Source organism: Lepidochelys kempii, chromosome 6, assembly GCF_965140265.1.
Source record: "Lepidochelys kempii isolate rLepKem1 chromosome 6, rLepKem1.hap2, whole genome shotgun sequence".
Lineage (NCBI taxonomy): Eukaryota > Metazoa > Chordata > Testudines > Cheloniidae > Lepidochelys > Lepidochelys kempii.
In genome coordinates this window covers 15,846,448-15,861,999 of record NC_133261.1, presented here as the reverse complement: position 1 = coordinate 15,861,999, position 15,552 = coordinate 15,846,448, and the positions used below count along the sequence as shown (strand labels likewise).

The window sequence follows — 15,552 nt, the reverse complement described above, 5'->3', positions numbered from 1 at the left end:
TGGCTTCCTCTCCCCCCAGATAGGACCCCAGGAGTGAGAGAAAGCCATTTGATTTACCTTGTCTAGTGCTAGCTTGCAGTCTTCTTCCTGTCCTCTATGCCACATCCTATTCTGGTGTCTATCCCTGCAGAGAGGTCTGTTCTGCTGCTGAATGGGGAAGAGCTACAAGGCTAGTAGCAGACCCCTGGCCTCAACAACTGCTGTTCCCTCCCCCAGAGGGACACACGCTACCACAAGACATTAGTGCACTCCAGAGATTTTATTTCTGCTCCTCTCCCTTATTTTACAGTCATCTGCCATGGAAGATTTGGGACCTTGTCATCCAGCTGCTTCTCCTATGGAGTAGTGTCACAGTAACGAGAGAAGCCACAGCCACCAATGAAAGCATGGCCAGAAGCACCAGGGTCAGGTCTAGTCTGGAGACAGGGTCTGAAGGAGGAGGAGGAGGAGGAGAGGTTAAGACAATCCAGATTTCTGTAGGGTCTAAAGTGTGGAGATGACACCTAGACTTCCCTGCCCCAGTGGTGCTCCCCCTACCACTTAGGCCAGCCTTCATCAGAAAGATACTTGAATTGTCAACTCACTTTTTAGACTGTGAGCCAGCACCACCATCCCATTGATAGCCATCCAATAGAGGGCAGAGGCAATGCTAGCCCCAGTGCATTGAGTGCCACAGAGGCTCAGGGCATACAAGTCACCATTGAGGTGCCATAGTGTCCCCCCCGCTTCCCCCAAGTTTGCTGGTTTTTGAGACATCCTATGAATGTCCATAGGATAAGGATATAACCCAACATTGGCCCACTCATAGGAAGCACTCACAGGTATGGTGTCAGCCAGCATTAGCTTACATATGGATCATCAAGGAGTGACTTCTGCATGTAGCCCCCCTCCCCCCATGAACATTTATATTAGAACCCCCTAGACAGCATTGACTTGCTGTATTCCAGGTTACTGTGCAAGATGCCAGTTGTCCTACTAGGGTTTAACAGAAACCTCACCCTTGTTCTCATAGACGTGCTCTCTCCACGGCTCAGGGCTCTCCTGGAAGATCACAGGGCCAGGAGAACTCACCAGGTCCTGGGGCTCTCCTGTCCCATTGTCGATATCCAGGAACCGGCGGCCTCCTGGCAGATGGAATGGAGAGTTAGGGAGCTGTCTGTCCAGCGCACTCACAACCAGAGGGCCCATCGTGATGAAATGCAGCGTCACCATGGACTCAACCATGAGTCCTTACAGGCCTCCTGACAGGTTGTGGTACCAGGTATTAGATCTTCCTGAATTGCTTATTTGAAGTGTGGGAGAAGTTGGGAAGAAAGGCCATTTCATCAGGAGCAGCAGACACTCCACTCTCCAGAGGCAATTTCTAGTATTGTCTCCTACATAGGGCAGTTGTAGGAGATTAGGCCATTTACCTCTTCGTCTTAGCCCATCATACCCTAGCTAGCGCTACAGGACATGGTAGAGGTACATAACGAGCTGGGCTGAACGCCTTGCAGTCAGTGTATAGCACAGGGCTGGGCAAACTTTTTGGCCTGAGGGCCACATTAGCACTGTAAAACTATATGGAGGGCCAGGTAGGGAAGGCTGTGCCTCCCCAAAGAGCCTGGCTCCCTCCCAATTCCTGCCCCCCGACTGCCCACCTCAGAAACCCCCTCTGCCCCCCAACTCCTTGTCTCCTGACTGCCCCCTCCCAGGACCCCTGCCCCTAACTGCCCAATGGGACCACACCCCTATCCAACCCCCCGCTCCCTGACAGCCCCTGCTGGACTCCAATGACTATCCAATGCCCCCTGACTGCCCCCCCGAACCTCTGCCCAATCCAACCAGCCCCTGTCCCGACTGCCCCCTGACACCCTCTGCCCCTTCTCCAATCCCAACCCCCTTATGATGCTGCTCAGAGCAGTGGGAGCTCACAGCTCCTACCGGAGCAGAGTGCTGGAGGCGTGCTGAGGCTGCGAGGGAGAGGGACAGCACAGGAGGGGCTGGGGGCTTGCCTCCCCGGCCGGGAACTCAGGGGCTGGGCAGGATGGTCCTGTGGGTGGTAGTTTGCCCACCTCTGATATAGCAGGACAGGCAGATCTCTGTTCACTATGAGTCCTCTGGTATTTGGGATGGGAGCTTGTAGAAACCCACATGGATTTCAGACCACTCCGACTTACTTGTAGCAGCTCCTGATGGGCACAGGGTCCTGCAGGGCTCCAGCCGGGAGGGGTAGCAAGCTGAGGCGCTACAGTAAATGTACACCTAAAATCCACACAAGTGAGAATGGAGTTAGTGAGTGACTGGCCAGTGCTGGTAGGAGGCAGGAAGTAGATCCACAGCTATCGGTTTGGTTCTGCATGTGCAGCGCCTCAGCAGAGACTGAGGAGGTCAGGACCTGACTAAAATAGGAGCTCCTGCCCCTGCACTCCGACTTCCCCCTCCTCACCCGCTTTATATGTGGGCCCCTTCTCACCTCTCCCTCAAGTGCCACCTGGGAGGCGGAGTCCACAAAGGCAAAAGTGGAGAGGACGAAGCGCTGGTGGTGAGTCGGGAAGGGCAGCTCAGATGAGGCAGGGCCCACGGGCACAAGCTGGGTTCTGTAGTTGTCTCCCAGGAACGGGCACCTGGGAGCAAGACATGAGAGAAGGGTGGACCAAGGAAACCGCCTTCCTCCTCCCCAAGCCATGCTCCCCCTCCATCCCAGCCACTCACCCGTCCACCAGGATGGGCCACTGCGGCTGCTGCAGGGGGTTAGCGCTTGGGGTGGCCCAGCACTGGTGCAGAACCAGAACCAGGGACGGGTCTGTTCTGTGCAGGATGCGAACCTCCATGTAGACAGGGTCCCTGAGCACCTTCACCACAGGGTAGTCTCTCTCTGAGAGATAGGATCTGTAGCTCGGGTCTGTGGGGGAGAGGGTAGGAGGAGAGCAGAGCTGAGACACCTGTGGTCCTTCAGGGGGATGGGATCTCCGTGCTGGAGTGAGGGGTCACCTACCTGTGGCGATGCGCAGCTCAAGCCGGAGGGGTCCTGCCTGGGTGACTGGAGCAGGTGTGGGGGGCAAGAAGACCTCGACCTGGACTGGCAGAAAGTCACTGGCATTGTAGATGCAGCGAGCATGGAGGCTGCACAGGAGAGAGCAGAGGGAGGAGACAGGGGCTGATGCTCTGACACTTCAGCTTGAGGCCACGTGGTGTCTGGCAGTGACCTTATTAGTGCTCGAGACAAGCAGGATCAGGCCCTATCAGTACTTGGATGGGAGACATCCAAGGATGCTAGTGGATCAACCCTTTTAGCAACTCAGATGTTCTTCCCTCCAACTCAGGGACTCAGCAGGAGTGTCTGAGCACGGCCACATGGGGGCCTTCTCAGACAGGCTAGAAGCACCTGCTTACTTGTCCTCACATCTCTTTTGGCAGCATTCTCAATGTAAGCAGGGGAATAGTCCTGCTCTTGTGGGGAACTTTCCTGGCTTCTGCACTACCCCGGTGAAGTGGGCTAGCGAAAGGATCCGAGTCCTCGCTCCCACTTCCTTTATCCAGTGGCCTCCCTGCCCTTCAGGGCTCCCCTCCACTCTCCTGTCTGGCAGAGTCCTCGTAACCCCAACAAGGCTAGGCCCAGGATTCTTGGGGGGAGGGGGGGGAGAGGGGGCTCGACCCCCAACCCTGCTGTGGTCACCTAGGACTGGGGCTAGGGTGTCCCCACTCCGGGGTACTCTCTGCACTGGGCACTTCTGACCCATGAGCATTGCATTTGCTTTACCTTGTATGGAAGTTATCTAATCAACTATTTTAGAAAGAAGGAAACATGGGAAAGGTTAAAGGAAACACATGACCTGACTCTGTGACCCAGGCAAATCCAGCTCACATGGAGGACAGGACCTCCCTGGCCTCCTGACTCTGATTAGCCTGCCCACCCTGTCAGTCAGGCTGACCTGGAGCATTGGCCTCTCCCCATTGTTCCTGGGGACTGTCACTCTCAGGGTCCTGATTTCCCAGAGATCCTTCCCCTTTTAGTACTGGGAGCTAGCCAACCAGTACACCTCACTGAATGTTAGTAAGGGGGCAACAGTCCCTACATCAAGCTTTCTTTCTACCAACCCTGTAGGGAGTTATTAGTCCCTCAGGGTGGCCCCATGGAGCCCTTCTCGGGTCAGGCTGGCTGTGCCTACTTGTCATTGGAGATCGCACAGCAAGTGGCATTTACAATCATAAGATTAGGATTGGAAGAGCCCTCAGGTGGTCAGCTAGTCCAACCTGCTGCTCAAAGCGGGACCAACCCCAACTAAATCATCCCAGCCAGGGCTTGGTCAAGCCAGGTATTCAGAACCTCTAAGGATGGAGATTCTGCCACTTCCCTAGGTAACCCATTCCAGTGCTTCACCACCCTCCTAGAGGGATAGTCCCGTCCCCAATAGCCATCCTAGACCTCCACCACTGCAGCTTGAGACCATTGCTCCTTGTTCGGTCATCTGCCATCACCGAGAACAGCCAAGCTCCATCCTCCTTGGAACCCCTTCAGGTAGTTGAAGGCTGCTATCAAATCCCCCCTCACTTGTCTCTTCTGCAGACTAAATAAGCCCAGGTCCCTCAGCCTCTCCTCATAAATTATGTGCCCCAGCCCCCTAATCATTTTTGTTGCCCTCTGCTGGGCAATCTCCAAATTTTTCCACATCCTTTCTGTTGGTGAGGGCCCAAAACTGGACACAGTACTCCGGATGGGCTTCACCACTGCTGGTGAGAGGGGAATCACTTCCCTCCATCTGCTGGCAATGCTCCTACTAATGCACCCCAATATACCAGTAGCTTTCTTGGCAAGAAGGGCCCACTATTCATTCGTAGCCAGCTGCTCGTACACTGTAATCCCCAGGTCCTTGTCTGTAGAACTGCTGCTTAGCCAGTCGGTCCCCAGCCTGTACCAGTGAATGGGATTCTTCCCTCCTAAGTGCAGGACTCTGCACTCGTCCTTATTGAAGCTCAGATTTCTTTTAGCCCAATTTTTCTAGATCTCTCCCCCCAACTTAGTGTTATCCATTAACTTACACCCTCAGCAAGCCATCCCATCATCCAGATCATTAATGATAATGAACAAAACCAACCCCAGGACAGACGCCTGGGGCATGCCGCTTGATACCAGCTGCCAACTAGACAGAGCTGTTGATTGCTACCCGTTGACCTTGATGATCTAGCCAGCTTTCGAGCCACCTTTAATTCATTCATCCAGCCCCTACTTCTTTAACTTGCTGTCAAGAACACTGTGGGAGACTGTAACAAACTTTGTTAGAGTCAAGGTATATCATGTCCACCGCTTTCCCCACATGCGCAGAGCCAGTTCTCATCATAAAAAGCAATCAGGTTGGTCAGGCACGACTTGCCCTTGGTGAATCCATTTTGGCTGGTCCTGATCACCTTCCTCTCCTCCGAGTGCTTCAGAATGGATTCCTTGACAACCTGCTGCAGGATTTTTCCAGGGACTGAGGTGAGGCTGACCAATGTTGGCATTTGATCAGACAACGTAAAACCCTGACTCTTGGACAGTCAGCTGCACAGAGAGTGTCCTTCCCTTCACAAAGCAAGATTTTGCCCCATGCCCCATTAGGGATCAGGTGCATTCCCCCACTCAGAAAAGGGGATGTCTGTGACTGCAGGGAATCCATACCTGTAGAACATCCCCTAAGTCCTTTGGTGGTCAGGAGAGGCTGCTGGAAAATTGATGGATCAGATCTTTGCCAGGGGAAAGGATCTGGCCTCACGCTTCCACTGTGGAAGGGCTGAAGACTGCTCACCATCACTTCCTTGCTAGTCAACAGAGCAGGCCAACTTACATGAAGGTGCTGTCCCGGGTGATGGAGCCGTCCGGCCCAGTCCGGATGTCGATGCCAGAGATCAGCTGGTTCTCATAGATCAGTTTGTCATGGATCACCTGGAAGAGTGGCGACATGGGGCAGGTTAGTCCCCCAAACCCCTGAGCAGAGCACTCACCCTGGCTTCCCGTGGGTGTCCCCTCACCTGGACTGTGGTGCCGCACTGCATGAGGGGGAAGCGGAAGATCACAAAAGCCTCAGTCATCCTGATGGGGTCACACCCTGCCTGGGCATAGGCTAGTCGGACACTCTCCAGGATGATGGGGTGATCAGACATGTCCCTGGAGACCACCAGAACAAAGTGACCATCCAGGAGGCACTGAACAGTGACTGCAACACAAAGGAGCAGGATTAAGTATAGATGTTCCTGGTAGAGGAATTGGGCAAGAGTTCCATGCCACACTCAGGATGATAGATTGGAGAAGAGCCATGAGAAATATTAGAAAACAGGCCTTGTAGTGACCAAATTCTGTCTCTTTAGACAGAGAGAAGGTTAAGGGGTGACTTGATTACAGTCTAAGTATTTAAATAAGGTGTAGATCTGAGAGCGAGGGTAGTTAACTCTTGGAATGGTTTGTCCAGGGTCATGGTGGATTCTCCATCACTGACAAGGCAAGACTGGATGTCTGCCAAGAGATCTGCTGGAGGAATTATTTCAGGGAAATCCTATAGCTTGTGTTATACAGGAAATCAGACAGACTAATGATCACAATGGTCCCTTCTGGCTTTGGAATCTATCAAATGAAGCCCCATGGGGGTAAGTGGGTTTGTCTGAGACAGCATGATTGCAGCTCATGTTGTGCAGGAACGAGACACAAGCCGGCAGAGTTATCCATCGATCTGATGATGGAGCACCAGCCTGTACCGTCTGAGGGGTCTTCCTCTGCCACCACACATTTGGTGTTGGCTCTCAAGATCTGCCAGGCATTAGGCAACTGAGGAGAGACCGTGATGTAGGAAGGAACCCCTTTGTACACAACTGATGCCAGCTGCAGCCTAGGGTGAGAGTTACAAAGACATTGCATCCAAGTCTAGTTCACCATGCTAGTAGGTGGTGACCAAACTCATCTGAGACGTACGGTGTGTCACCAAGCTTCCCAGGACAGAGATGACAAAAGGCTCCATAAACTGACATGAGGGCAGGTCTCCCACCTGTGTTGCCAAAGTAGCAGGGAGTGGTGAGGTCAGTCTCATCATAACAGCAGCCAGCCTGGAAGCAAGCAGCTTGGCCTGGGGCATCCGCACAGGGCATCTTCCCAGCCACCACACGGCACTGCTCCTCTGTGAGATGCGCCCCTAGAACAGCAGGGTGTGGATTAAGGAGAGCTAGAGAGCCTCTAAAGAGATCACGAGAGACCCTTCCCCAGAGACTTTTTAAGATCTGTAGTGACCTCTGGACAAGTGGCTGACCTCAACACCAGTCCAACCCTCCTCCCCTTCCCCAAAGGGCTGCAAGAGCTCCCACAGTGGTCCTCCATCCCAGCTCACCCTGCCCCCCACAACCATAACCTCAAACCACATACCACCTCAGACAGCATTGTGCTCAGATCCCCACCCCTGTCCTCCAGATGTAGCATGTTGCCCTTCTCTGATAGCAGGCTTAACATGTCACTTGGAAATTCAGGCTCCTGATCTGCTGCTGTGTCAGAGGAGAGCCCCCACCTGCACCCTACAGCCCCCTCAACACAGCCAGCAGTGTGGTCAACTGTAATTTATCACTTAGCAGTTCTGAGGTGGGTTTCTCTAGCCATCTCATGAAATAGTGAGCAGACGCCTGCTCTATGAATTTTTCCTTTATTGAAGTCACCATCTCCCTTTACGGACGATGGGGCAGAAGCTAGCAGGTTGGCCACCATTTCCCCATAGCCGATCAGAGGAAAGTGTCCCTCATAAACATGGCTGCGAATTTCTTTCATGAGACTGAAGCTGTACCTACAGGCAAAGTGGATGCCACTCTGGTTTAGGGGGAGGGCTAGACAGGACTCTAGGAGAGGGAGGGACTAAGAGCTGAGAAGAGCCTGTGAGAGACACTTGGGTTGTGTGTGTGTGAAGGAGACAGATTGCAAGCAGATGTGGGGGTGAGATATGAAGGGATACAACATCAGATCCCAAACCCTGGGATACTGGAGGAACAGGGGAAGCCCCTCTGAGCAGCCAATGGCAAGGACACATTGGTGCATGTGTGACTGGATTTTGAGCCAAAGAAGCTCAGACTTTGGAAGCAAGTGCCTTCCCCCTAAACTTTGAAAAACCAGAAGGCAAATACCCACCCCTTCCCCTTCAAATAAACTGGGGGCGGGTGGGGGAAGAGCATGATTTCTAAACGAATCTCATTTTTGATTATGGCTTACAACACTGTCAACACCAGCTCTAACATGGCAGCCACAAGCAAGAGACAAGGTTCAGCTCCTCTGAAGGCCACCACAGGAGTCAGGAGTGGAGCATGAAACCTTCCATTAGAGGGGACCCACATGCACTCAAACCAGTTAGAGGTCACAGACACCCCCACACACCTATGTTGCTTGGTGGAGGATATAATAGGGGCACCGGGCGCACCAGGCCCGGCTGCGGCTGGGGCACCGGGCGCACCAGGCCCGGCTGCGGCTGGGGCACCGGGCGCACCAGGCCCGGCTGCGGCTGGGGCACCGGGCGCACCAGGCCCGGCTGCGGCTGGGGCACCGGGCGCACCAGGCCCGGCTGCGGCTGGGGCACCGGGCGCACCAGGCCCGGCTGCGGCTGGGGCACCGGGCGCACCAGGCCCGGCTGCGGCTGGGGCACCGGGCGCACCAGGCCCGGCTGCGGCTGGGGCACCGGGCGCACCAGGCCCGGCTGCGGCTGGGGCACCGGGCGCACCAGGCCCGGCTGCGGCTGGGGCACCGGGCGCACCAGGCCCGGCTGCGGCTGGGGCACCGGGCGCACCAGGCCCGGCTGCGGCTGGGGCACCGGGCGCACCAGGCCCGGCTGCGGCTGGGGCACCGGGCGCACCAGGCCCGGCTGCGGCTGGGGCACCGGGCGCACCAGGCCCGGCTGCGGCTGGGGCACCGGGCGCACCAGGCCCGGCTGCGGCTGGGGCACGTAGCGCATGGTCTCCTCTGGGGTTAAGTCACGTTCAGTGGGCTTGGGGCAGGTCATGTTCACATCATAGGTGGCAGCGACGGCCCTGGCGCTCAGCAGTTCCTCCACTCGGACTTGCAGGTGGTTACGCCCATCCTGCAATGAAGAGACACCAATCAGTCCGTATTGTGGCCTAACAGACTCTGTAGGCGCTAAGCGCAGCGCCCCCCAGCTGCACAGGCTGCTGTGACTGCAGGTATGGACCCATCTCCAGCTTCTGTTGTTGCTCAGGTACACTGGGGTGAGGTGTGCCAACCCCCCTCACCTTCTTCTGCACATGACAGCCATTGTAGCCAGCTGAGAAGATCATCGCTCCTTGCTCGCCAGATGTGACCCAATGGAGACAAATGGAGCAGTTGGTAACTTCGAAGGGTGTCCCAAACTCATCTGTGGAGAGAGTCATACAGGTCGTGGGTAAGGAAGAGTTAAAGCCCTTGATGAAGCTTAGCCAAGTAGCCATGTTTGGAACAGCGACTGTGGTTTGTCACATCCTTCAGTTTAGTGGAGTTTAGCATGGTGGGAAGCAGCTCCAAAGATACAGGACGGCCGTCATTTACCAAGTCTGACCTAGAGCCAGGAGTGTTAGGATATAGATGTTCAGGCCTGTCTGTAAAGGCCTATACTCTCAGTATTTAGGTGTATTCTTATCACTTGGCTAGTTCTAGAGGTATAAGAGAAAGAATCAAAATCACTGTCTGCTGGTGTAAGGGCCTTCTCTTACTGTGACAGTCTGAGGCCCTGTTCTTAGGCTAAGGCCTTTGGCTAAGCAACAGAGGCAGCCATAAGCTGGGAAGTGAACGGTCACATCCTCACATTCCAAACTAATCACATTGAAATAAGGTGCTATTGGGCTGTTAGGCACTATCAGGACAGGATTGTATTCCTATCGCCTCCAGAGAAAGGGAAGTGCCTAGAAAATGTAAAAGGAAACTTAGTTTGATAGCATCCTGTCTGGCAAGCACTCACTCATCAATAGCTGGGATGTGAAATCCTCACTTCTGTATTGTTTTGTCATTTATAGTTCCCACTTTCCTATTGTTTGTCTGTCTGTATAATCTCTGTCTGGTTCTGTGATTGTTTCTGTCTGCTGTATAATTAATTTTGCTGGGTGTAAACTCATTAAGGTGGTGGGATATAATCGGGCACATAATCATGTACCAATATGTTAGGATTGGTTAGTTACATTTCAGGAAAATGATTGGTTAAGGTATAGCTAAGCAGAACTCAAGTTTGACTATATAATCTGTAGTCAATAAGGAAGTGAGTGGGCGTGGGTGGGAGGGGATGGGAACAGGGGTGCGGAAATTGGAATCATGTTTGGCTATGGGCAGGAATGGGAACAGGGACACAGGTGTAAGGCTCTGTGGTGTCAGAGCTGGGAAGGCGGACACTAAGGAAGGAAACTGCAATCATGCTTGCTGGAAGTTCCCCCCAATAAACTTTGAATTGTTTGCATCTTTGGACTTCGGGTATTGTTGCTCTCTGTTCATGCGAGAAGGACCAGGGAAGTAAGTGGGTGAAGGAATAAGCCCCCTAACAAGGAGGGCTGAGAGTGGCCGAGCCAGGCCAGGCCAGGCCATCCCATGCTTGGGCATGACAACAGGGAGGTGATCACCCACAGAGGGCGCAGGATCCAGGTGTCTGGAGCTCAAAGGGCCGAGTTACACCAGAGCTTGGGATACCCAGCCACATTTTGGTATGTCCTTTTACAGTCTCCCCCCAGCAGGGTTCCCTCTTTACCCTCTGCTATTTTGTGGGTCACGGTCAGCAGGCTGTTGTGAGGAAAGACTTTGCTACCTGGATTCAACGGTTAGGGCTATCTCCAGTCTTTTCTCCAGGGGACAGAAGCCACAGACTCTCACTTCAGGAGACCAGGGTACTCAAGATTTGAGGGCAACAGCCAGGCCACCAAAAAGCACTAGAGTAGGAGCTTCTTGTTCCCTTCCTAAAGCTCTCATTACATACTGTAGAAGTAAGAGGTTTCCACAAGAGACCCATAAAACCCGCCTGCATGTCTAAGAGGGCAGACGAGCAGGAGGCTTCTTAGCTTTCTCATGAAGCAGCCAGGCAGCTACTTACCCACAACTTTGAAGCGGACGGTGCGGCCCTGGCTGGGAAAGACCAGCAGCTGCATCCCATAGTCTCCACAGTCATACTCATGTTGCAAGACAGAGAAACTGATCCTGTGGAAGTCCCCCTGCCCAAGGGCTATCCTTAGGGACCAGAGCAGCACTAAGCCCACAAAATACCTACAGGCCAGCCCCATGGCTGAAGATGCTAAGAAAGAAGCCCTGTCTAGCAGCCACTTCTCATAAGGGGAGAGGCTGTGGGAGCGGGGCTTTGTAGGGTGAGTGAGTGGTGGGGAGGGGGCGGGGTGTGAATCAGATGAGCAGAGAGGCAGCACCTGGGGAGCTGCCTGGTGGTGGGGAGGGGCCGGGTGAAAAGTGCAAAGCTCAGGGTGAAAGGGAAACATAACCATCGAACCCTTCAGCCCTAAGACCCCCCTCCCATTGAAGCCTCCTGTTACGCTACCTTTTCAGTGTTGCCAGCTCTCAGGATTTTATTGCAAGTCCCATGGTAACTGATGTTTTATTTCAAGCCCCATCTCCTGGAAACAAGGAACTAGCTGAGAACCTCAGTGTGCATTCAAAAGAAAAATAAGTTTCTTGCCCGCACAGTTGCAGAGAAAAGCTTAAAAACAGGGCTCAAGCACACCCCAAGTGCCCCAAAAATCAGAAGGCCAAGTTGCCTGGAATCGAGGGGTCTAGTCAGTGTATCCTTCTGGGATCGGATGATTTAGTTGGGGATTGGTCCTGCTCTGAGCAGGGGGTTGGACTAGATGACCTCTTGAGGTCCCTTCCAAGCCTGATATTCTATGATTCGAAGCGGGCGGGCAGGCACAAGGTCGAATCAGTGTGTAGGTGGCCATGGTATTGAATGAGGCCTTTTTCTTTCTTGTTCTGTGGGATTAGGTAATTGAAAAACTGGAGTGGATACAGAGAAGAGTCACAAATGCAATTTGCCGGCTGGAAGAAGTGCCGGCTAGCAAGAGATTCTCAGTGCTCAGTCAGTTTAGGTTATCGAAAAGGAGATCAAGAAGTAGCTCAAGTACAGTGCCCAAGTACATTCATAGGGCGAAAAGACTGGCTATTAAAGGGCTCTTTAATCGAGTGGAGAAGGGTAGAACAAGATCCAGCGGTTGGAAGTTGGAGCCAGCCAAATCCATGGACGATGCGTACAATAGCCTGGGGAGGCTGTACCTCCGCAAAGAGCCCCGCGTGGCCCTGCCCATGCTCTGCCCAAGGCCCCCTCCTTCTGCTGCTGGTAGTTGGCCCCAGCCCAGGCAAGCAGCCTGCTCCTCTTCCGGGAAGCCTGCTGGGCTGGGGCTGGGGCTAGGGCGGCTAGGACTTGGGGTGGCTGGGGCCGCACCACCCAGTTCTCCAGGGCTGGGGGGAAAAGGAGGGCTGCCCGACGCCCACCCAGTGGTCTGGTGCTGGGGAGCAGCCCACCCACCCAGTGCTGCGGGGCTGATGGGGCAGCCTGTCTGGTGCTCTGGGTGGGTGTGTGTGCCCTGGCGCTTTGGGGCTGGTGGTGCTTGGGCAACCCGGGATTGGAAGGGGGGGCTGGTAGCCGTGGAAGGGAGGGATTCTGGGCTTTGGGTTGGGGCCTCAGGCTGAAGGGTGGGCCGGGCCGGGCCAGGGGCTAGCCTCCCCAAGCCTGTGGTTCACCCACCGTCCATGGCCAAATCTAAGGTAGACGTAAGGCACACATTTTGAAGGGTGACTAACCCTTGGAACAGACGACCACTGGAAGTGATGGAGTCTCAATCAGGCTATGTCTACACAGCTGCAGTGCTGCCCTGTAGTGCTGAAACATACTGCAGCAACGCTGTCGTAAATCCACCGCTCCGAGAGGTAGGACGATGGCAGAGTTCTTCCAGTGAGCTCATGGCATCTACCCTGGGAGAGAGGTTGGATTAACTACGTCTCTCAGGAGGGTGAATTTTTCACAGCCCTGAGGGACACACCTGGGTCAACCTAACTTTCTAGTGTAGACCAGCCCACAGGCGGCCTGTCTGGAAGACGCTTTACTTAGACACAAGTTATCGGGCTCCATGCAGAGGTAACAGGGTGACATTCTCTGGTCTGTGATCTGCTGGAGGACAGATTGGTTGATCTAAGGGTCCCTTCTGGCCTGAAAATCCATGAACCTATGAAAAAAACCGCTCAAGTGTATTTTTTGTGTGAAAAATCTCATGATTTTTGCAGCAATCTCTTGATTTTTGGCTCTTTGGGGTTGGGGCTCCCCGTCTCATCTCCCTCGCTCTTTCTGCCCTTCTCACTGCTGAGAATATTGCCAACCCTGAGCGCTCAAAAATCATGAGTCCCCCCAAACTCCTGAGCTTCCCTTAAAAATCATGAGATTTTAAAAATAACAAATTTGTGGCTATTTTAAAATGCTTTTCTGGCTTTTGAATCTGCGGAGGTCATGCTTTGAAGCTTCTCTGTCTCTACAGTTATTATGTATTTGTATTCCTGCAGTGCTTAAGAGCTTCAGTCATGGAGCAGGACCCCATTGGGCCAGGTGTCATACAAACATAAAACAAAAAGATGAGGCTCAAACCCTTTTTTTAAAAGGAAAGCTGATGTTCTTGTATGTTCACCTGACTCCAGGAGCTGGAGCTTTAAGAAAAGCACAAAGTATTGCATCACTCACAATAACATGATGAGAGTTGGTAACTCCGTCTCTGCTTCTTCCCTACTTCCCTGTTGTGTTGTGAACACTGGGGCGGGGGGGCATCGGGGGAGGAATGTAAAACTCACTCAAAGATGCTTTATCTTTGCGGCAGGGCAGGCAAGGTGTGTAGAGAAACTGCTCCTGTGACTGGGGAATGGAGAACGGGCCCCTGAGCCTGATGCTAACAGCTGCCAAACACGCCTCCCCCACAGCTCTGCTTGTACTCTTAACTCTGACCTACACACATGCTGCTAGTCTGGTCTTCTGTCCCACTGCTCTGCACCCCCTTGCCCTGTATGTCAATCTCTGGCTTGCAATTTTAACTGCTCCTGCTTGGGCCCACACTGAGATTTAAACTCCATGATCTTCAGAGCAAAAACCAGGCGATTCTGAACGAAAAGGACTAACCATCTCTAGGGAGTGGCTGTAGCACACTCATTAACATCCATGTGAACCAGCCCCTAGAGAGCAACAGATCCCCAAGCTCCCCTCATGCGGGTGACATCGTCATCTCCGTACAGGTGTAGTCCTGGCCCCTAGTCACCCTGGTACTTTATCCCATCACCAACCCCATAAGGGACAGCTGCTGAGACCTAACATTACATGTCATACCTTTGGAAGGATCAGGCCTCCTCAGTGCTGAGTAGGGGGATCTGTGGGCAAAACCCTGGAGGTCCAGAAAACAGTGGTGTTAATTCACTAGGAGTCACTGCGTTCTGTCTGAGTCAGTGTTGGAACAGGGCTCTGGCGTGGTGCCAGGGGCTGATGGAGGTGCCATTGTTCTGATGAGGTGTGGAACTGAGGCCCATGATTGTTAATGATTTTACAGCTCTTTTAAAATAAGATTAAGGGGGTTAGCCCTAGTGGCCGGTGCAGAGTGCAAGTTAGGGGTGAAACTAGTCATAAATTAGGGAGGCCTCATACCAGGCCTTGAAGAAACCTAACCTGGCCAAGTATGGAGCTCCACAGACCGAGGCAGGCCTCAGCCTGAGCTGTGTGAAACCTGAGGATGCGCTGCAAGGACACCTCAATAGGCTTAGGCCTCTTGAGCTTCTCTTGCCTGGTGGTTTTCCTAGGCTCCGTCTGTCTTTTTCTCATGGCACTGCTACCCCTCAGTACGTTTACAGTACAAAATTATTTCAAAATTATTCTATTCGAATTTTCGGAAGCTATTTTATACGTTCGGTCTTCTGTGTCCCTACTAAAGCGGGTGAATTTGGCAGATTGTGTCCACAGTACCAAGGCTGGCATCAAATGTCAGAGCGGTGTACTGTGGGTAGCTATCCCACAGTTCCCACAGTCCCTGCTGCCCATTGGAATTCTCTGTTAAGCTCCCAGTTAAGCATGATGGGGCAAAAACATTCTGGCGGGTGTTTCTGGGTGTGTGTCACTAGAAAGCTACGGCAGACAATCGTTTCGCCCCTTTTTGGCATGCAGACGCCATACTGCTTTCAGCAGACGGTGCACTGCTGCTCTCCTGCTACGATGAATCCACCTCTCCAACTCAACTCTGCTCGGCCATTGTGAATCGAGCAACACAGCTTCTGCCGCCAACTCTGCTCTCTCGCTATTGCCACGCTTGCAAGCTTCTCCATGTTGTCTGTCCTGGGCTCCCACCTCTGTGAAAGCCACAGAAGACAACCATTGTCAGTCTTTGTTTGGCTACCGTGACCCAAACAGCACAGCTTCCGCTGCCACTCTGCTCTCCTACGTTTCGCACCCCTTTTCCAGGATTACCCATGCAAGCGCCATAGCCATGGAGCCCGATCAGATCTCTGCTGCATTTTGACCATTGTAAATACCTCATGCATAATCCAGCAGTATGTGCAGTACCTGCAAGACTGGGCAAGGAAGTGAT

The 15,552-nt window shown here is 53.4% G+C and overlaps 1 protein-coding gene across 1 annotated transcript; it reads right to left on the bottom strand.

Annotated features, from left to right (window-relative positions):
• Window positions 1-289: 289 nt before the first annotated feature.
• On the bottom strand, window positions 290-14,792 carry LOC140913260 (zona pellucida sperm-binding protein 1-like). The gene is made up of 14 exons (XM_073349331.1): window positions 14,640-14,792; window positions 11,037-11,262; window positions 9,223-9,344; window positions 8,919-9,053; window positions 8,357-8,837; window positions 6,996-7,139; window positions 5,989-6,173; window positions 5,805-5,902; window positions 2,978-3,105; window positions 2,695-2,884; window positions 2,456-2,606; window positions 2,160-2,244; window positions 999-1,124; window positions 290-429 (listed from the first exon to the last, which is right to left on the bottom strand). Exons 1-14 carry the CDS (start codon window positions 14,790-14,792, stop codon window positions 290-292), a joined length of 2,364 nt encoding a protein of 787 aa, XP_073205432.1.
• Between the last annotated feature and the right edge of the window lie 760 nt (window positions 14,793-15,552).